General features: G+C 52.9%; 1 protein-coding gene across 2 annotated transcripts in view; it reads right to left on the bottom strand.

Moving 5' to 3' along the window:
- Positions 1-958: 958 nt before the first annotated feature.
- Positions 959-21,472, bottom strand: part of LMO3 (LIM domain only 3) — a 109,039-nt gene continuing 88,525 nt past the window's right edge. For both annotated transcript variants that reach the window (XM_069762749.1, XM_069762750.1), the window contains exons 3-4: positions 17,401-17,526; positions 959-1,190 (exon numbers count right to left, since the gene is read on the bottom strand). In XM_069762749.1, coding sequence (XP_069618850.1) covers positions 1,091-1,190; positions 17,401-17,526 — 226 coding nt within the window. In that variant the 3' untranslated portion in view covers positions 959-1,090. The remainder of the gene's footprint in view (positions 1,191-17,400; positions 17,527-21,472) is intronic.

A 21,472-nucleotide genomic window follows, 5' to 3' on the forward strand; every position in this document is an offset into this window, starting at 1 on the left:
CTCCTCCTAGTGGTGACTACAGGTAGAATGTATAATGTATATCTCTATGGGAGCTGTATACACTGTGTGCTGTGAGCTCCTCCTAGTGGTGACTGCAGGTAGAATGTATAATGTATCTCTATGGGAGCTGTATACACTGAGTGATATGAGCTTCTCCTAGTGGTTACTGCAGGTAGAAAGTATAAAGTATCTCTATGGGAGCTGTATATGTGTACTGTGAGCTCCTCCTAGTGGTGACTACAGATAGAATGTATAATGTATCTCTATGGGAGCTGTATACACTGTGTGCTGTGAGCTCCCCCTAGTGGTGACTACAGGTAGAATGTATAATGTATCTCTATGGGAGCTGTATACACTGTGTGCTGTGAGCTCCCCCTAGTGGTGACTACAGGTAGAATGTATAATGTATCTCTATGGGAGCTGCATACACTGTGTGCTGCGAGCTCCCCCTAGTGGTGACTACAGGTAGAATGTATAATGTATCTCTATGGGAGCTGTATACACTGTGTGCTGTGAGCTCCACCTAGTGGTTACTGCAGGTAGAAAGTATAATGTGGGGGGTGGAAAAAGAAGGGAGTGTGGGGTTTTGGAAGAGGTGGGGGTATGGGGACGGGAGAGGAGGGGTGGGGTGTGGGGGAGAGGAAGGGTGTGGGGAGAAGAGTGGGAGCGGGAGAGGTAGAGGGACCCCAGCCCCCAACCTTGTGTAATCAGAGCAGTGTGACCCCAGCCCGCCACCATCGTGTGACCCCAGCCCCCACCTTCATGTGTCACGGAGAAGCCGCTCATCATTATATTCCAATGTTCTGCTCTTTATTCTTGTAGAAAGTTCCGGGTGATGTGAAAAGTCCCTCGGACTCGGAGCAGAATTGTTTGTTGTGTAAACACTGATTGTTCTAAATGCAACAATTACAAAGTAAGTGACAGCGACACAAACGTAACACAATAAAACTGTATCCCATTTGTGTCGTACGATACATTATGTACAGTCTCATGCCGAGCAAAACCGACCGGAGCAAGCAAAAGGAAAGGGGTCCAGAAACAACAGCATAATGGTCCGCAGTCTGTATATACAGCACTCAGGGTGGTCCGCTCAGCGCGCCATGAAGCCCTCCTTCATCAGACCCTCCTCATAGTCCGTCTGGCACAGAATCATGTTATTCTTCAGAAAAAACTTATCTCCGACACAAAACCTGGAAAACAACACAAGCAAATGAGAAAAACGCGTCAACGCAGCGTCGTGAGCCCACGATCACTATGCGCCCCGCCCAGGCTTGTAATGGATGATAACAGTGAGTAGTAGTCAAGCTGAGTACTTATATCAGGGTAATATTCTGGGAAAGATGTGAAAAATGCATAGGTTCACGCAAAGTGTCATCTCTTAAAGGGGTATCCACCTCAGCTGTTCAAAATCCGGTGGTCGCAACTACAGAAGCAGCCATGCTGACGGAACTGCACTATTTCTGCCATAGAAATGAATTAGATGCACAGAGTGTAATCCAGTGGATTGTTTTGTAGCCAAAAAATGAAGACATGAATGACTGATATGGGGGCTATCCCTTTAAGACTGCACTATAGCTCTCTTTTAATTGAGATAAAACCTTTAAAATCACAAGACACATAATGTGTGAGACCGGAGGAGTCGTTTATTACGCTATTTGCCCTTGTAAAATTATTTACATAGGACTGACACCCAGAAAACGTAAAGTCCGAGTAAGGGCACATATCCTCGACATTGGCAGCGTCTGAAATCAAAGACTTCTCCCAACTCAAACCCATCCCCCAACATTTATAGTCGGCACCTAATTGTAAGGGGGACAGAGGATCCATGTGATCGACTGGGGAAGGGACATCAAGAAAAAGCTAGCCCACCTAGAGTCACCATGGACCTGGAGAGCGGACTCTGCCCGCCCATAGGACAAAACCAAATACTGTGTGTGGCACCTTGTTTGGGACTTGGATACTGCTCATTGCCCTCTTTTAGTCAGACATTCCCTTCAGTGATTGGTCTACACGTGAGAAGCATGATGGCGGACTCTGCCTGCCCAATCCCTATGTATGGCTCTTGTGATGGTGGACTCTGCCTGCCCAATCCCTATGTATGGCTCTTGTGATGGCGGACTCTGCCTGCCCAATCCCTATGTATGGCTCTTGTGATGACGGACTCTGCCTGCCCAATCCCTATTTATGGCTCTTGTGATGGTGGACTCTGCCTGCCCAATCCCTATTTATGGCTCTTGTGATGGTGGACTCTGCCTGCCCAATCCCTATGTATGGCTCTTGTGATGGTGGACTCTGCCTGCCCAATCCCTATTTATGGCTCTTGTATGGCTCTTGTGATGGTGGACTCTGCCTGCCCAATCTCTATGTATGGCTCTTGTGATGGCGGACTCTGCCTGCCCAATCCCTATTTATGGCTCTTGTGATGGTGGACTCTGCCTGCCCAATCCCTATTTATGGCTCTTGTGATGGTGGACTCTGCCTGCCCAATCCCTATTTATGGCTCTTGTGATGGTGGACTCTGCCTGCCCAATCTCTATGTATGGCTCTTGTGATGACGGACTCTGCCTGCCCAATCCCTATGTATGGCTCTTGTGATAGCGGACTCTGCCTGCCCAATCCCTATTTATGGCTCTTGTGATGGTGGACTCTGCCTGCCCAATCTCTATTTATGGCTCTTGTGATGGTGGACTCTGCCTGCCCAATCTCTATTTATGGCTCTTGTGATGGCGGACTCTGCCTGCCCAATCCCTATTTATGGCTCTTGTGATGGTGGACTCTGCCTGCCCAATCCCTATTTATGGCTCTTGTGATGGTGGACTCTGCCTGCCCAATCCCTATGTATGGCTCTTGTGATGACGGACTCTGCCTGTCCAATCCCTATTTATGGCTCTTGTGATGGTGGACTCTGCCTGCCCAATCCCTATGTATGGCTCTTGTGAGGACGGACTCTGCCTGCCCAATCCCTATTTATGGCTCTTGTGATGGTGGACTCTGCCTGCCCAATCTCTATTTATGGCTCTTGTGATGGCGGACTCTGCCTGCCCAATCCCTATGTATGGCTCTTGTGAGGACGGACTCTGCCTGCCCAATCCCTATTTATGGCTCTTGTGATGGCGGACTTTGCCTGCCCAATCTCTATGTATGGCTCTTGTGATGACGGACTCTGCCTGCCCAATCCCTATGTATGGCTCTTGTGATGACGGACTCTGCCTGCCCAATCCCTATGTATGGCTCTTGTGATGGCGGACTCTGCCTGCCCAATCCCTATTTATGGCTCTTGTGATGGCGGACTCTGCCTGCCCAATCCCTATGTATGGCTCTTGTGATGGCGGACTCTGCCTGTCCAATCCCTATGTATGGCTCTTGTGATGGCGGACTCTGCCTGCCCAATCCCTATGTATGGCTCTTGTGATGGTGGACTCTGCCTGCCCAATCCCTATGTATGGCTCTTGTGATGACGGACTCTGCCTGCCCAATCCCTATGTATGGCTCTTGTGATATCGGACTCTGCCTGCCCAATCCCTATGTATGGCTCTTGTGATGGCGGACTCTGCCTGCCCAATCCCTATGTATGGCTCTTGTGATAGCGGACTCTGCCTGCCCAATCTCTATGTATGGCTCTTGTGATGGTGGACTCTGCCTGCCCAATCCCTATTTATGGCTCTTGTGATGGTGGACTCTGCCTGCCCAATCCCTATGTATGGCTCTTGTGATGACGGACTCTGCCTGCCCAATCCCTATTTATGGCTCTTGTGATGGTGGACTCTGCCTGCCCAATCCCTATGTATGGCTCTTGTGATAGCGGACTCTGCCTGCCCAATCCCTATGTATGGGTCTTGTGATGGTGGACTCTGCCTGCCCAATTCTTATGTATGGCTCTTGTGATGGTGGACTCTGCCTGCCCAATCCCTATTTATGGCTCTTGTGAGGACGGACTCTGCCTGCCCAATCCCTATGTATGGCTCTTGTGATGGCGGACTCTGCCTGCCCAATCCCTATTTATGGCTCTTGTGATGACGGACTCTGCCTGCCCAATCTCTATGTATGGCTCTTGTGATGGCGGACTCTGCCTGCCCAATCCCTATGTATGGCTCTTGTGAGGACGGACTCTGCCTGTCCAATCCCTATGTATGGCTCTTGTGATGACGGACTCTGCCTGCCCAATCCCTATTTATGGCTCTTGTGATGGTGGACTCTGCCTGCCCAATCCCTATTTATGGCTCTTGTGAGGACGGACTCTGCCTGCCCAATCCCTATTTATGGCTCTTGTGATGGTGGACTCTGCCTGCCCAATCCCTATGTATGGCTCTTGTGATGACGGACTCTGCCTGCCCAATCCCTATTTATGGCTCTTGTGATGGTGGACTCTGCCTGCCCAATCCCTATGTATGGCTCTTGTGATGGCGGACTCTGCCTGCCCAATCCCTATTTATGGCTCTTGTGATAGCGGACTCTGCCTGCCCAATCTCTATGTATGGCTCTTGTGATATCGGACTCTGCCTGCCCAATCCCTATGTATGGCTCTTGTGATATCGGACTCTGCCTGCCCAATCCCTATTTATGGCTCTTGTGATGGCGGACTCTGCCTGCCCAATCCCTTTGTATGGCTCTTGTGATGACGGACTCTGCCTGTCCAATCCCTATGTATGGCTCTTGTGATGACGGACTCTGCCTGCCCAATCCCTATGTATGGCTCTTGTGATAGCGGACTCTGCCTGCCCAATCTCTATGTATGGCTCTTGTGATGGCGGACTCTGCCTGCCCAATCCCTATGTATGGCTCTTGTGATGGTGGACTCTGCCTGCCCAATCCCTATGTATGGCTCTTGTGATAGCGGACTCTGCCTGCCCAATCCCTATTTATGGCTCTTGTGATGACGGACTCTGCCTGTCCAATCCCTATGTATGGCTCTTGTGATGACGGACTCTGCCTGCCCAATCCCTATTTATGGCTCTTGTGATGGTGGACTCTGCCTGCCCAATCCCTATGTATGGCTCTTGTGATAGCGGACTCTGCCTGCCCAATCCCTATGTATGGCTCTTGTGATGGTGGACTCTGCCTGCCCAATCCCTATGTATGGCTCTTGTGAGGACGGACTCTGCCTGTCCAATCCCTATGTATGGCTCTTGTGATGACGGACTCTGCCTGCCCAATCCGTATTTATGGCTCTTGTGATGGTGGACTCTGCCTGCCCAATCCCTATGTATGGCTCTTGTGATGACGGACTCTGCCTGCCCAATCCCTATGTATGGCTCTTGTGATGGTGGACTCTGCCTGCCCAATCCCTATGTATGGCTCTTGTGAGGACGGACTCTGCCTGTCCAATCCCTATGTATGGCTCTTGTGATGACGGACTCTGCCTGCCCAATCCGTATTTATGGCTCTTGTGATGGTGGACTCTGCCTGCCCAATCCCTATGTATGGCTCTTGTGATGACGGACTCTGCCTGCCCAATCCCTATTTATGGCTCTTGTGATGACGGACTCTGCCTGCCCAATCCCTATTTATGGCTCTTGTGATGGTGGACTCTGCCTGCCCAATTCTTATGTATGGCTCTTGTGAGGACGGACTCTGCCTGCCCAATCCCTATGTATGGCTCTTGTGATGGTGGACTCTGCCTGCCCAATCCCTATGTATGGCTCTTGTGAGGACGGACTCTGCCTGTCCAATCCCTATGTATGGCTCTTGTGATGACGGACTCTGCCTGCCCAATCCGTATTTATGGCTCTTGTGATGGTGGACTCTGCCTGCCCAATCCCTATGTATGGCTCTTGTGATGACGGACTCTGCCTGCCCAATCCCTATTTATGGCTCTTGTGATGACGGACTCTGCCTGCCCAATCCCTATTTATGGCTCTTGTGATGGTGGACTCTGCCTGCCCAATCCCTATGTATGGCTCTTGTGATGACGGACTCTGCCTGCCCAATCCCTATTTATGGCTCTTGTGATGGTGGACTCTGCCTGCCCAATCCCTATGTATGGCTCTTGTGATGGCGGACTCTGCCTGCCCAATCCCTATTTATGGCTCTTGTGATAGCGGACTCTGCCTGCCCAATCTCTATGTATGGCTCTTGTGATATCGGACTCTGCCTGCCCAATCCCTATGTATGGCTCTTGTGATATCGGACTCTGCCTGCCCAATCCCTATTTATGGCTCTTGTGATGGCGGACTCTGCCTGCCCAATCCCTATGTATGGCTCTTGTGATGACGGACTCTGCCTGTCCAATCCCTATGTATGGCTCTTGTGATGGCGGACTCTGCCTGCCCAATCCCTATGTATGGCTCTTGTGATGGCGGACTCTGCCTGCCCAATCCTTATTTATGGCTCTTGTGATGGCGGACTCTGCCTGCCCAATCCCTATGTATGGCTCTTGTGATGGCGGACTCTGCCTGCCCAATCCCTATGTATGGCTCTTGTGATAGCGGACTCTGCCTGCCCAATCTCTATTTATGGCTCTTGTGATGACGGACTCTGCCTGCCCAATCCTTATTTATGGCTCTTGTGATGGCGGACTCTGCCTGCCCAATCCCTATGTATGGCTCTTGTGATGGCGGACTCTGCCTGCCCAATCCCTATGTATGGCTCTTGTGATGACGGACTCTGCCTGCCCAATCCCTATGTATGGCTCTTGTGATATCGGACTCTGCCTGCCCAGTTCTTATGTATGGCTCTTGTGATGACGGACTCTGCCTGCCCAATCCCTATTTATGGCTCTTGTGATGGCGGACTCTGCCTGCCCAATCCCTATTTATGGCTCTTGTGATGGTGGACTTTGCCTGCCCAATCCCTATTTATGGCTCTTGTGATGGTGGACTCTGCCTGCCCAATCCCTATTTATGGCTCTTGTGAGGACGGACTCTGCCTGCCCAATCCCTATGTATGGCTCTTGTGATGGTGGACTCTGCCTGCCCAATCCTTATTTATGGCTCTTGTGAGGACGGACTCTGCCTGCCCAATCCCTATTTATGGCTCTTGTGATGGTGGTCTCTGCCTGCCCAATCCCTATGTATGGCTCTTGTGATGGCGGACCCTGCCTGCCCAATCCCTATTTATGGCTTTTGTGATGGTGGTCTCTGCCTGCCCAATCCCAATGTATGGCTCTTGTGATGGCGGACTCTGCCTGCCCAATCCCTATTTATGGCTTTTGTGATGGTGGTCTCTGCCTGCCCAATCTCTATGTATGGCTCTTGTGATGGCGGACTCTGCCTGCCCAATCCCTATTTATGGCTTTTGTGATGGTGGTCTCTGCCTGCCCAATCCCTATGTATGGCTCTTGTGATGGTGGTCTCTGCCTGCCCAATCCCTATGTATGGCTCTTGTGATGGCGGACTCTGCCTGCCCAATCCCTATTTATGGCTTTTGTGATGGCGGACTCTGCCTCCCAATCCCTATTTATGGCTCTTGTGATGGCGGACTCTGCCTGCCCAATTTATAGGACTCCACTCTTTATAGGACTCTGCTCTTTATAGGACTCTGCTCTTTATAGGACTCTGCTCTTTATAGGACTCTGCTCTTTATAAGACTCTGCTCTTTATAGGACTCTGCTCTTTATAGGACTCAGCTCTTTATAGGACTCTGCTCTTTATAGGACTCTGCTCTTTATAGTACTCCATTCTTTATAGGACGCTGCTCTTTATAGGACTCTGCTCTTTATCGGGTTCTGCCCTTTATAGGGCTCTGCTCGTTATCCGGCTCTGCTCTTTATCCGGCTCTGCTCTTTATAGGGCTCTGCTCTTTATAGGATTCTGCCCTTTATCCGGCTCTGCTCTTTTATAGGGCTCTGCTCTTTATAGGGCTCTGGTCTTTATAGGGCTCTGCTCTTTATAGGGCTCTGTTCTTTATAGGGCTCTGCTCTTTATAGGATTCTGCCCTTTATAGGGCTCTGCTTGTTATCTGGCCCTGCTCTTTATAGGGCTCTGCTCTTTATAGGACTCTGCTCTTTATCCGGCTCTGCTCTTTATAGGATTCTGCCCTTTATCCGGCTCTGCTCTTTATAGGATTCTGCCCTTTATCTGGCTCTGCTCTTTATAGGATTCTGCCCTTTCTAGGGCTCTGCTCTTTCTAGGACTCTGCTCTTTATCTTGCTCAGCTATTTCTAGGACTCTGCTCTTTATCCGGCTCTGCTCTTTCTAGGACTCTGCTCTTTCTAGGGTTCTGCTCTTTATAGGATTCTGCCCATTATCCGGCTCTGCTCTTTCTAGGGTTCTGCTCTTTATAGGATTCTGCCCTTTATCCGGCTCTGCTCTTTCTAGGGCTCTGCTCTTTATAGGGTTCTGCTCTTTATAGGATTCTGCTCTTTATAGGGTTCTGCTCTTTATAGGATTCTGCCCTTTATCCGGCTCTGCTCTTTCTAGGGCTCTGCTCGTTATCCGACTCTACTCATTATCCGGCTCTGCTCTTTATAGGATTCTGCCCTTTCTAGGGCTCAGCTCTTTCTAGGACTCTGCTCTTTATCTTGCTCAGCTATTTCTAGGACTCTGCTCTTTATCCGGCTCTGCTCTTTCTAGGGCTCTGCTCTTTATAGGGCTCTGCTCTTTATAGGATTCTGCCCATTATCCGGCTCTGCTCTTTCTAGGGCTCTGCTCTTTATAGGGTTCTGCTCTTTATAGGATTCTGCCCTTTATCCGGCTCTGCTCTTTCTAGGGCTCTGCTCTTTATAGGGTTCTGCTCTTTATAGGATTCTGCCCTTTATCCGGCTCTGCTCTTTATAGGATTCTGCCCTTTCTAGGGCTCTGCTCTTTATAGGGCTCTGCTCTTTATAGGATTCTGCCCTTTATCCGGCTCTGCTCTTTCTAGGGCTCTGCTCTTTATAGGGTTCTGCTCTTTATAGGATTCTGCCCTTTATCCGGCTCTGCTCTTTCTAGGGCTCTGCTCTTTCTAGGGTTCTGCTCTTTATAGGATTCTGCCCATTATCCGGCTCTGCTCTTTCTAGGGCTCTGCTCTTTATAGGGTTCTGCTCTTTATAGGATTCTGCCCTTTATCCGGCTCTGCTCTTTCTAGGGCTCTGCTCTTTCTAGGGCTCTGCTCTTTATAGGGTTCTGCTCTTTATAGGATTCTGCCCTTTATCCGGCTCTGCTCTTTATAGGATTCTGCCCTTTCTAGGGCTCTGCTCTTTATAGGGCTCTGCTCTTTATAGGATTCTGCCCTTTATCCGGCTCTGCTCTTTCTAGGGCTCTGCTCTTTCTAGGGCTCTGCTCTTTATAGGATTCTGCCCTTTATCCGGCTCTGCTCTTTCTAGGGCTCTGCTCTTTATAGGGTTCTGCTCTTTATAGGATTCTGCCCTTTATCTGGCTCTGCTCTTTATAGGATTCTGCCCTTTCTAGGGCTCTGCTCTTTCTAGGACTCTGCTCTTTATCTTGCTCAGCTATTTCTAGGACTCTGCTCTTTATCCGGCTCTGCTCTTTCTAGGGCTCTGCTCTTTCTAGGGTTCTGCTCTTTATAGGATTCTGCCCTTTATCCGGCTCTGCTCTTTCTAGGGCTCTGCTCGTTATCCGACTCTACTCATTATCCGGCTCTGCTCTTTATAGGACGCCGCACTGTGACACGAGCCTTCATTGTTCTGCTGATATCACACACTAATGTGAGTTACAGAACAGCGTTAGTGCCGCGCGTCTCCACCTCTCATATACAGACATTTTCTTCTCTTAGTAGGAATCGCTCCTTGGGAATAATTCTTGAACACTTCTCCATATCTACCACTGGATGGCGGTATAACTGCGCTATGTGAGTGCTAATACCTGGAAGCCCATTCCTGGACTCGGGCCGTACAGCCTGGGACTCGTACTCCCTCCTTCATCCAAAAATCTGCACAAGCTGCTGCTACTTCTTTATAATAAATTCACTGGGAAGCCTGGTTGTACTTAGGCCGAGTTTATATATATATATATCTATAACGCTGGGAGCGTCACTCTGTCCGAAGCCTCTATAGACTGCGCAAGCGCAAGCGCAGTCTGGGCCTCACAGAGCGACGCTCCCGGGAGATCGCGGTGTGCGTTCACACTGAACACACACCGCGATCTCCACCGCAGAAGCAGGGACCGCCAGGAGGGTATCGCCTATATTCACCTGTCCCCGTTCCATCGCTGAGCGCCGCCATCTTCCCGGTCTTCGGTCTGTGGCCTTCAGTTCAGAGGGCGCGATGACGCGCTTAATGCGCGCCGGCGCCGCCCTCTGACTGAACAGTCACAGCCAGGAGACCGGGAAGATGGCGGCGCCCAGCGATGGAACGCCGGACAGGTGAGTATAGTAAGTGCTGGGGGGGCCTGAGCTGGCGGCGATACCGGTACCTGACCCCCACAGCGCGCCGGTGTCCCCGCCTGCTCAGGCCCCCCAGCACTCGGCGCCGAGCGGGTCAGAGGCAGTATGGGGACGCAGGATAGAGCAGCACATAACAGTATGGGGACGCAGGATGGAGCAGCACATAAGGATGGGGACGCAGGATGGAGCAGCACATAACAGTATGGGGACGCAGGATGGAGCAGCACATAAGGATGGGGACGCAGGATGGAGCAGCACATAAGGATGGGGACGCAGGATGGAGCAGCACATAAGGATGGGAACGCAGGATGGAGCAGCACATAAGGATGGGGACGCAGGATGGAGCAGCACATAAGGATGGGGACGCAGGATGGAGCAGCACATAAGGATGGGGACGCAGGATGGAGCAGCACATAAGGATGGGGACGCAAGATGGAGCAGCACATAAGGATGGGGATGCAGGATGGAGCAGCACATAAAAATGGGGACACAGGATGGAGCAGCACATAAGGATGAGGACGCAGGATGGAGCAGCACATAAGGATGGGGACGCAGGATGCAGCAGCACATAAGGATGGGGACGCAGGATGGGAGCAGCACATAAGGATGGGGACGCAGGATGGAGCAGCACATAAGGATGGGGACACAGGATGGAGCAGCACATAAGGATGGGGACGCAGGATGGAGCAGCACATAAGGATGGGGACACAGGATGGAGCAGCACATAAGGATGTGGACGCAGGATGCAGCAGCACATAAGGATGGGGACACAGGATGGAGCAGCACATAAGGATGGGGACGCAGGATGCAGCAGCACATAAGGATGGGGACACAGGATGGAGCAGCACATAAGGATGGGGACGCAGGATGGAGCAGCACATAAAAATGGGGACACAGGATGGAGCAGCACATAAGGATGGGGACGCAGGATGGAGCAGCACATAAGGATGGGGACGCAGGATGCAGCAGCACATAAGGATGGGGACACAGGATGGAGCAGCACATAAGGATGGGGACGCAGGATGGAGCAGCACATAAGGATGGGGACACAGGATGGAGCAGCACATAAGGATGGGGACGCAGGATGCAGCAGCACATAAGGATGGGGACGCAGGATGGAGCAGCACATAAGGATGGGGACGCAGGATGGAGCAGCACATAAGGATGGGGACGCAGGATGGAGCAGCACATAAGGATGGGGACGCAGGATGGAGCAGCACATAAGGATGGGGACACAGGATGCAGCAGCACATAAGGATGGGGACGCAGGATGCAGCAGCACATAAGGATGGGGACACAGGATGGAGCAACACATAAGGATGGGGACGCAGGATGCAGCAGCACATAAGGATGGGGACACAGGATGGAGCAGCACATAAGGATGGGGACGCAGGATGCAGCAGCACATAAGGATGGGGACGCAGGATGGAGCAGCACATAAAAATGGGGACGCAGGATGGAGCAGCACATAAGGATGGGGACGCAGGATGCAGCAGCACATAAGGATGGGGACGCAGGATGGAGCAGCACATAAGGATGGGGACGCAGGATGGAGCAGCACTTAAGGATGGGGACGCAGGATGGAGCAGCACATAAGGATGGGGACGCAGGATGGAGCAGCACATAAGGATGGGGACGCAGGATGGAGCAGCACATAAGGATGGGGACGCAGGATGCAGCAGCACATAAGGATGGGGACGCAGGATGGAGCAGCACATAAAAATGGGGACACAGGATGGAGCAGCACATAAGGATGGGGACGCAAGATGCAGCAGCACATAAGGATGGGGACGCAGGATGGAGCAGCACATAAAAATGGGGACACAGGATGGAGCAGCACATAAGGATGGGGACGCAGGATGCAGCAGCACATAAGGATGGGGACGCAGGATGGAGCAGCACATAAGGATGGGGACGCAGGATGCAGCAGCACATAAGGATGGGGACGCAGGATGGAGCAGCACATAAAAATGGGGACACAGGATGGAGCAGCACATAAGGATGGGGACGCAGGATGCAGCAGCACATAAGGATGGGGACGCAGGATGGAGCAGCACATAAGGATGGGGACGCAGGATGCAGCAGCACATAAGGATGGGGACGCAGGATGGAGCAGCACATAACAGTATGGGGACGCAGGATGGAGCAGGACATAAGGATGGGGACGCAGGATGGAGCAGCACATAAGGATGGGGATGCAGGATCGAGCAGCACATAAGGATGGGGACGCAGGATGGAGCAGCACATAAGGATGGGGACGCAGGATGGAGCAGCACATAAGGATGGGGACGCAGGGTGGAGCAGCACATAAGGATGGGGACGCAGGATGCAGCAGCACATAAGGATGGGGACGCAGGATGCAGCAGCACATAAGGATGGGGACGCAGGATGCAGCAGCGCATGACAGGATGGGGACGCAGGATGCAGCAGCACATAAGGATGGGGACGCAGGATGCAGCAGCGCATGACAGGATGGGGATGCATGATGGAGCAGCGCATGACAGGATGGGGACGCAGGATGGAGCAGCACATGACAGGATGGGGACGCAGGATGGGAGCAGCGCATCACAGGATGGGAGCAGCGCATCACAGGATGGGGACGCAGGATGGAGCAGCACATGACAGGATGGGGACGCAGGATGGGAGCAGCGCATCACAGGATGGGAGCAGCGCATCACAGGATGGGGACGCAGGATGGGAGCAGCGCATAACAGGATGGGGACGCAGGATGGGAGCAGCGCATGACAGGAAAGGGAGCGCAGGATGGAGCAGCGCATGACAGGATGGGGACGCAGGATGGAGCAGCACATGACAGGATGGGGACGCAGGATGGAGCAGCGCATGACAGGATGGGGACGCAGGATGGAGCAGCACATGACAGGATGGGGACGCAGGATGGAGCAGCACATGACAGGATGGGGACGCAGGATGGAGCAGCGCATGACAGGATGGGGACGCAGGATGGAGCAGCACATACCATGATGGAGACAATATACCAATATAAATGCTCGCCACCCGGGCGTAGAACGGGTTCAATAGCTAGTATATATATATACACATTATATATATATATATATATATGTTGTGCAGCACTATACATAGAACCATACATTGGACCATGTGTTGTCCTATCATGTTCTACCTCACAACCCTTGTTTTTTAATTGTTGTTATATGTAATAAAGATCATTGTATTGTTTTTTTTTTTTAATAAGAGTTCTCCATTTCTTTTTGTATTGGGTTATTGAGCATAGAGCAAGTTGGCCACTAAGGGTAAACCCAGCCGCTCACTAAGCGTAGAGCCAGCCGTCTACTGAGTGTAGACCTAGGCGCCCACAGAGCAAAGACTTTGCTAACTACAGAGCATAGACCCAGCCATCTACAGAGCATAGACCCAGCCATCTACCGAGCGTAGATCCAGCCAGTTAAAGAACATAAACTTGGCCGCCTATCCAGAGTAGAGTTTGCCATCTACCAAGTGTAGATATAGCCGTCCACTGAGTGTAGACCTAGCTGTCCAACGCTTTGTCCACCGTGCGTAGACCATCATCTACTGAGCATAGACCTATCCGCTGAGCATAAACTTAAGTCATCTACCAAGCGCAAACCTAGTTGCCTACCGACCGTAGACTTTGCCATCTACTGTCCATCAAGCATAGACCTAGCTGTCCAGCTAATATTTAGTTTCCCTATTGAGCGCAGACCAAGACATCCATCTGGCGTAGACCGAGACATCCATCAAGCATCGGCAGCCGTCCAGCAAGAGTAGACTTAGCCATTCAGTAAGTGTACATGAGTCGCCCGCCAGGGCCTAGGGTACTGGGTGGTCACGGTGGCAGTGACCCGGTCCGTAGCCCTGGGCACTCAAGTAAATGGGGAAAGGTCTTTAAAAGAGTTTTAATAAAGTTTGTGTCCGTGAAGCCACCAGTGGTTCTCGGTCAGAGGGGACCAATGCTGCTTAAAGGGGTCCTTTGGGGCGATGCTACTGCAGCAAAGATGGCGACGCTTTCCACAGGTGAAGCGGGGTCCCAAGGGCTCCCGGTTTGTTTGGCAGGGATGGTGAATGCTGGCAAATAAATGCAGGACACAAGGTTGCAGTCTTTACCTGGTTTAGTGATGTTGTAGTCAGCCTCAGTCCAGGCTACCGGCAATAGGTGTCGATGGAGTCCAGGCAGCCTGAAAGCAGGCAGGAATCCCTTTGCCAGGTCAGTTTGGAGCCTTCCTCAATGCGCTGGTTTCTAGTCCTTTGCTGCCTGTGGGGTCCTAACAAGGTCCTCAGTTAATGTCTGTCCTGGGACAGTACTTGCATGGTAGGCAACTTGAGCCGTTTCTCTGGGGTCTCTATACACAGTGACTCTGGAATGCTGCTGTACCTCAGGTTTAATGTGGGCAAGTCACTTTTAGCTTCCTGCCCTCCCGTTCTGCTCTGGGACTTGCAGTTCCCCACAGCCTCGGACTCCCGGTGCTTGGTTTCGGCACTCTACTTAGAGGGGCCCAGTCGCAGCCCTCCTCTAACTCCTAAGTTCCTCTGTGCTCCTTCACTGTCTGCTACCAACTGTCTAACTCCTCCTCCAGACTAGGATGTATATCAGGGACGCTCCTCTTAAACTGGGTTTAGAGCTCCCCCTTCTGGCCTTGAGTCAGAATGTGTTGAATGTAAGATTACCTGCCAAAGGGATCCCTCCTGCTTCCAGGCATGGCATTACCCTCCCCGAGAGGAAGGCAGCACCACTGTGGCACCCGAACTCCTGGGGTGCCACATACACCTACCCATGAATGAATGTAGGCCTAGCTATCCACGGACTGTGGGCATAACCTTCTGCATGCTCCTTTATAAAGCTTCTTCTGGGTTGATCTCTCCTTTGTCTCAAAAAAACTATTTGTAGACCCCATGATGCAATGAGCAGACCATCAATAATACAATGTGTAGCCCCTCCAATTATACAATTTGTAGCCCCATGATGCAATGTGTAGATTCCAGCCTCTACCTGTAGCCCGGGCTCCAGCCTCTACCTGTAGCCCGGGCTCCAGCCTCTACCTGTAGCCCAGCTCCAGCCTCTACCTGTAGCCCAGCTCCAGCCTCTACCTGTAGCCCGGGCTCCAGCCTCTACCTGTAGCCCGGGCTCCAGCCTCTACCTGTAGCCCAGCTCCAGCCTCTACCTGTAGCCCGGGCTCCAGCCTCTACCTGTAGCCCAGCTCCAGCCTCTACCTGTAGCCCAGCTCCAGCCTCTACCTGTAGCCCGGGCTCCAGCCTCTACCTGTAGCCCGGGCTCCAGCCTCTACCTGTAGCCCGGGCTCCAGCCTCTACCTGTAGCCCGGCTCCAGCCTCTACCTGTAGCCCGGGCTCCAGCCTCTACCTGTAGCCCAGCTCCAGCCTCTACCTGTAGCCCGGGCTCCAGCCTCTACCTGTAGCCCGGGCTCCAGCCTCTACCTGTACCCTGGCATTTCAGGACTGCCCAGAAGAGTGATGTAAATGTTTTTAAAAGTTGTATGTATCGATCGGGTCCAGAGAGATAGTGGCGGCAGTAATTGGAAGAAGACCCTAGTGCAGCTGGAAACTAGATGGATTTCTAAGATGAATCGTGTCCGGCTGATTGGATTGAATGAGGTTATTAGTTTTGCTGCTTTTCTGCAAACTATTAATGTTTCCTCAGTTTTGTACATGTTGAGTTACGGCTGGTATTGGAGCTGCAGTGAATTTCTTTTTAAAAGATGAATATAGAGAATGATATATCTTGTATATTCAGTACAATTGATGCACTTGCACTTTTTTCAGCCTTCGTTAGGTGTCTTCTCATGTGTTTTGTCACCTACAAACATCACCCTTTCTTATTAGAATCTATATGATCCTTTTTGTGAATATAAGGATTTTCTTCAGAATATGTTTCTTACACGTTGTTTCTCATTCTGCGTCTATTATAATAATGATTTCATATTTAGAGATTTTTTTTTACACTTTATAGAACACTTCCTCCCCATTTACCGTCACTATTCTGCTCATGTAGAGACATAGTGTCCACAGCACATCCATCCGTTCCGTTTTGCAGTCTCTTCATGTCGGTATATAAAGTATGGAGTGTTCACATTATTTCTATTATCTATTTTGCACTTGCACTTTATACACTGTTTATTACAGACTTGGCTTTATTCATACCTCTCACTTTTCATACTCCTCAGTCCTTAGCTATTATTTTTTCCATACACTATTTTACTTTATTTTTCTATCCCCTTACCACATTGTTGCTTACTGTGTGTATCATTTTTGATTCCCCTTTCCACTACCTTCCCTCTGCTTTGTTACCCATGTCCTTGCATCACAAGATTGGACTTCACTGCTTCTTATACTGTGCTCCAGTCTATTAAGTGCGGCATGTGCTCACCTTGACCACTTGGCACCGGGTCTCCATCGTGACACATCTCTCCGGCCTCCCTCTCCCAGCTCTCATCACGTGTCTGATGGGAACGTAAGACGCCGAACCCCGGACATCTGTGTTGCTAATCTGAGCAGTGTGAGCACTGCTTCTGTGCCAGAATTGGTGAGATCCACCATAAATAGTCGTGGTCTTTACTCTCCCCCATTTGGAAGAAGCTAATGCGAAACGCGCGTCGGGGTCCTCTCTACGTCCTGCAGGTTGTCTACCCAACTCTGCCCTATCCTCCTTTATGTACTTGTTCTGTTTTATGCTCGGTGTTGGTTTTGTATTTTTTGGAAACAATCCATCAGGATGTATTTATTCTCATACCCTTCCTGGTTGTTGTTATTGCACTGTACTTTATGCTCTCTGCACACTGTGTGCTAATATTGTGGCTATTGCCCATTATTGGATGGCGTTCATAGCTAGCTAGCTGTGGTTTATATGCATTTCTGCAGGTTAATCACATTATGGATGCCTTCCTGTCACTTACATACCTTGCAGTAGCTTGTTAATAGTAATTTGTAAAACATTTTTTGCTTTTCCTTTTTTTGTTTGTTTATACCAATAAATATTATTGAATCTTACCTTTTGGGCTCAGTTCTTCCTCTTGTGTAGGTTTGTGCAGCCCCCCATGATGCAACGTGCGGACCCCCCCATGATGCAAAGTGTGGACCCCTCTGGACACCTGAGCAGGGGCGTGTCCTAGCAGTGCAGGCGCCACCCACCTCTGGTTGCACAGCTGGCAGGCGAAGCAGTCCAGGTGGTAGACGTTGTCCTTTGCGCGCATCACCATCTCGAAGGCCGGGATCAGCTTACTGCACGCCGCGCAATTCCCAGTCACGCCAAACAACCTGCGCAAAGATCACAAGTGCTGAGTGCATGGGCAGACTCCTCTGGGGAGAGGATGGTGGTTACACTGGTAATGATGAGGATGATGGTGTTTATAGTCCTGATCCACCCCAGAGCCACAGGAAATCGCAGGAAAAGCAGAAGTTTCCTGCAGATCAGGTCAGTAGCAGACCCCTGCCAGTTCCCTATATAAAGGGCCCGATCCCTGCCACGTCCCTGTATATAGGGCCCGATCCCTGCCACGTCCCTGTATACAGGGCCCGCTCCCGGCCGTGTCGCTATATAAAGGGCCCGCTCCCTGCCACGTCCCTGTATACAGGGCCCGATCCCTGCCACGTCCCTGTATACAGGGCCCGATCCCTGCCACGTCCCTGTATACAGGGCCCGATCCCTGCCACGTCCCTGTATACAGGGCCAGCTCCCTGCCATGTCCCTGTATACAGGGCCCGCTCCCTGCCACCTTCCTATATAAAGGGCCCGCTCCCTGCCACGTCCCTGTATACAGGGCCCGATCCCTGCCACGTCCCTGTATACAGGGCCCGATCCCTGCCACGTCCCTGTATACAGGGCCCGATCCCTGCCACGTCCCTGTATACAGGGCCCGCTCCCTGCCACGTCCCTGTATACAGGGCCCGATCCCTGCCACGTCCCTGTATACAGGGCCCGTCCCTGCCACGTCCCTGTATACAGGGCCAGCTCCCTGCCACGTCCCTGTATACAGGGCCCGCTCCCTGCCACGTTCCTATATAAAGGGCCCACTCCCTGCCATGTCCCTGTATACAGGGCCCGATCCCTGCCACGTCCCTGTATACAGGGCCCGATCCCTGCCACGTCCCTGTATACAGGGCCAGCTCCCTGCCACGTCCCTATATAAAGGGCCCGCTCCCTGCCGTGTCCCTATATAAAGGGCCCGCTCCCTGCCGTGTCACTATATAAAGGGCCCACTCCCTGCCACATCCCTGTATACAGGGCCCGATCCCTGCCACGTCCCTGTATACAGGTCCCGATCCCTGCCACGTCCCTGTATACAGGTCCCGATCCCTGCCACATCCCTGTATACAGGGCCCGCTCCCTGCCACGTCCCTGTATACAGGGCCCGATCCCTGCCACGTCCCTGTATACAGGGCCAGCTCCCTGCCACGTCCCTGTATACAGGGCCCGATCCCTGCCACGTCCCTATATAAAGGGCCCGCTCCCTGCCACGTCCCTGTATACAGGGCCCGATCCCTGCCACATCCCTGTATACAGGTCCCGGTCCCTGCCACGTCCCTGTATACAGGGCCCGATCCCTACCACATCCCTGTATAAAGGGCCCGATCCCTGCCACGTCCCTGTATAAAGGGCCCGCTCCCTACCGTGTCGCTATATAAAGGGCCAGCTCCCTGCCACGTCCCTGTATACAGGGCCCGATCCCTGCCACGTCCCTGTATACAGGGCCAGCTCCCTGCCATGTCCCTGTATACAGGGCCCGATCCCTGCCACGTCCCTGTATACAGGGCCAGCTCCCTGCCACGTCCCTATATAAAGGGCCCGCTCCCTGCCGTGTCCCTATATAAAGGGCCCGCTCCCTGCCGTGTCACTATATAAAGGGCCCACTCCCTGCCACATCCCTGTATACAGGTCCCGATCCCTGCCACGTCCCTGTATACAGGTCCCGATCCCTGCCACATCCCTGTATACAGGGCCCGCTCCCTGCCACGTCCCTGTATACAGGGCCCGATCCCTGCCACGTCCCTGTATACAGGGCCAGCTCCCTGCCACGTCCCTGTATACAGGGCCCGATCCCTGCCACGTCCCTATATAAAGGGCCCGCTCCCTGCCACGTCCCTGTATACAGGGCCCGATCCCTGCCACATCCCTGTATACAGGTCCCGGTCCCTGCCACGTCCCTGTATACAGGGCCCGATCCCTACCACATCCCTGTATAAAGGGCCCGATCCCTGCCACGTCCCTGTATAAAGGGCCCGCTCCCTACCGTGTCGCTATATAAAGGGCCAGCTCCCTGCCACATCCCTATATACAGGGCCCGATCCCTACCACATCCCTGTATAAAGGTCCTGATCCCTGCCACGTCCCTGTATAAAGGGCCCGCTCCCTACCGTGTCGCTAAATAAAGGGCCAGCTCCCTGCCACATCCCTGTATAAAGGGCCCGCTGCCTGCCGTGTCGCTATATAAAGGGCCCGATCCCTGCCACATCACTGTATACAGGGCCCGATCCCTGCCACGTCCCTGTATACAGGGCCCGATCCCTGCCACATCCCTGTATACAGGGCCCGATCCCTGCCAGGTCCCTGTATACAGGGCCCGATCCCTGCCAGGTCCCTATATAAAGGGCCCGATCCCTGCCGTGTCGCTATATAAAGGGCCCGATCCCTGCCACGTCCCTGTATACAGGGCCCGCTCCCTGCCAGGTAACTATATAAAGGGCCCCATCCCTGCCACGTCCCTATATAAAGGGCCCGCTCCCTGCCACGTCCCTGTATACAGGGCCCGATCCCTGCCACGTCCCTATAGAAAGGGCCCGCTCCCTGCCACGTCCCTGTATACAGGGCCCGCTCCCTGCCACGTCCCTGTATAAAGGGCCCGATCCCTGCCACGTCCCTGTATACAGGGCCCGATCCCTGCCACGTCCCTGTATACAGGGCCCGATCCCTGCCACATCCCTGTATACAGGGCCCGCTCCCTGCCACGTCCCTGTATACAGGGCCCGTCCCTGCCACGTCCCTGTATACAGGGCCAGTTCCCTGCCACATCCCTGTATACAGGGCCCGCTCCCTGCCACGTCCCTATATAAAGGGCCCACTCCCTGCCATGTGCCTGTATACAGGGCCCGATCCCTGCCACGTCCCTGTATACAGGGCCCGATCCCTGCCACGTCCCTGTATACAGGGCCAGCTCCCTGCCATGTCCCTGTATACAGGGCCCGATCCCTGTCACGTCCCTGTATACAGGGCCAGCTCCCTGCCACGTCCCTATATAAAGGGCCCGCTCCCTGCCGTGTCCCTATATAAAGGGCCCGCTCCCTGCCGTGTCACTATATAAAGGGCCCCCTCCCTGCCACATCCCTGTATACAGGGCCCGATCCCTGCCACGTCCCTGTATACAGGTCCCGATCCCTGCCACGTCCCTGTATACAGGTCCCGCTCCCTGCCACATCCCTGTATACAGGGCCCGCTCCCTGCCACGTCCCTGTATACAGGGCCCGATCCCTGCCACGTCCCTGTATACAGGGCCCGATCCCTGCCACGTCTCTATATAAAGGGCCCGCTCCCTGCCACGTCCCTATATAAAGGGCCCGCTCCCTGCCACGTCCCTGTATACAGGGCCCGATCCCTGCCACGTCCCTATATAAAGGGCCCGCTCCCTGCCACGTCCCTGTATACAGGGCCCGATCCCTGCCACATCCCTGTATACAGGTCCCGGTCCCTGCCACGTCCCTGTATACAGGGCCCGATCCCTACCACATCCCTGTATAAAGGGCCCGATCCCTGCCACGTCCCTGTATAAAGGGCCCGCTCCCTACCGTGTCGCTATATAAAGGGCCAGCTCCCTGCCACATCCCTATATACAGGGCCCGCTCCTTGCCACATCCCTGTATAAACGGCCCGCTGCCTGCCGTGTCGCTATATAAAGGGCCCGATCCCTGCCACATCACTGTATACAGGGCCCGATCCCTGCCACGTCCCTGTATACAGGGCCCGATCCCTGCCACATCCCTGTATACAAGGCCCGATCCCTGCCAGGTCCCTGTATACAGGGCCCGATCCCTGCCAGGTCCCTATATAAAGGGCCCGATCCCTGCCGTGTCGCTATATAAAGGGCCCGATCCCTGCCACGTCCCTGTATACAGGGCCCGCTCCCTGCCAGGTCCCTATATAAAGGGCCCCATCCCTGCCACGTCCCTATATAAAGGGCCCGCTCCCTGCCACGTCCCTGTATACAGGGCC

This window comes from Ranitomeya imitator, chromosome 4 (assembly GCF_032444005.1).
Source record: "Ranitomeya imitator isolate aRanImi1 chromosome 4, aRanImi1.pri, whole genome shotgun sequence".
Taxonomy (NCBI): Eukaryota; Metazoa; Chordata; class Amphibia; order Anura; family Dendrobatidae; genus Ranitomeya; species Ranitomeya imitator.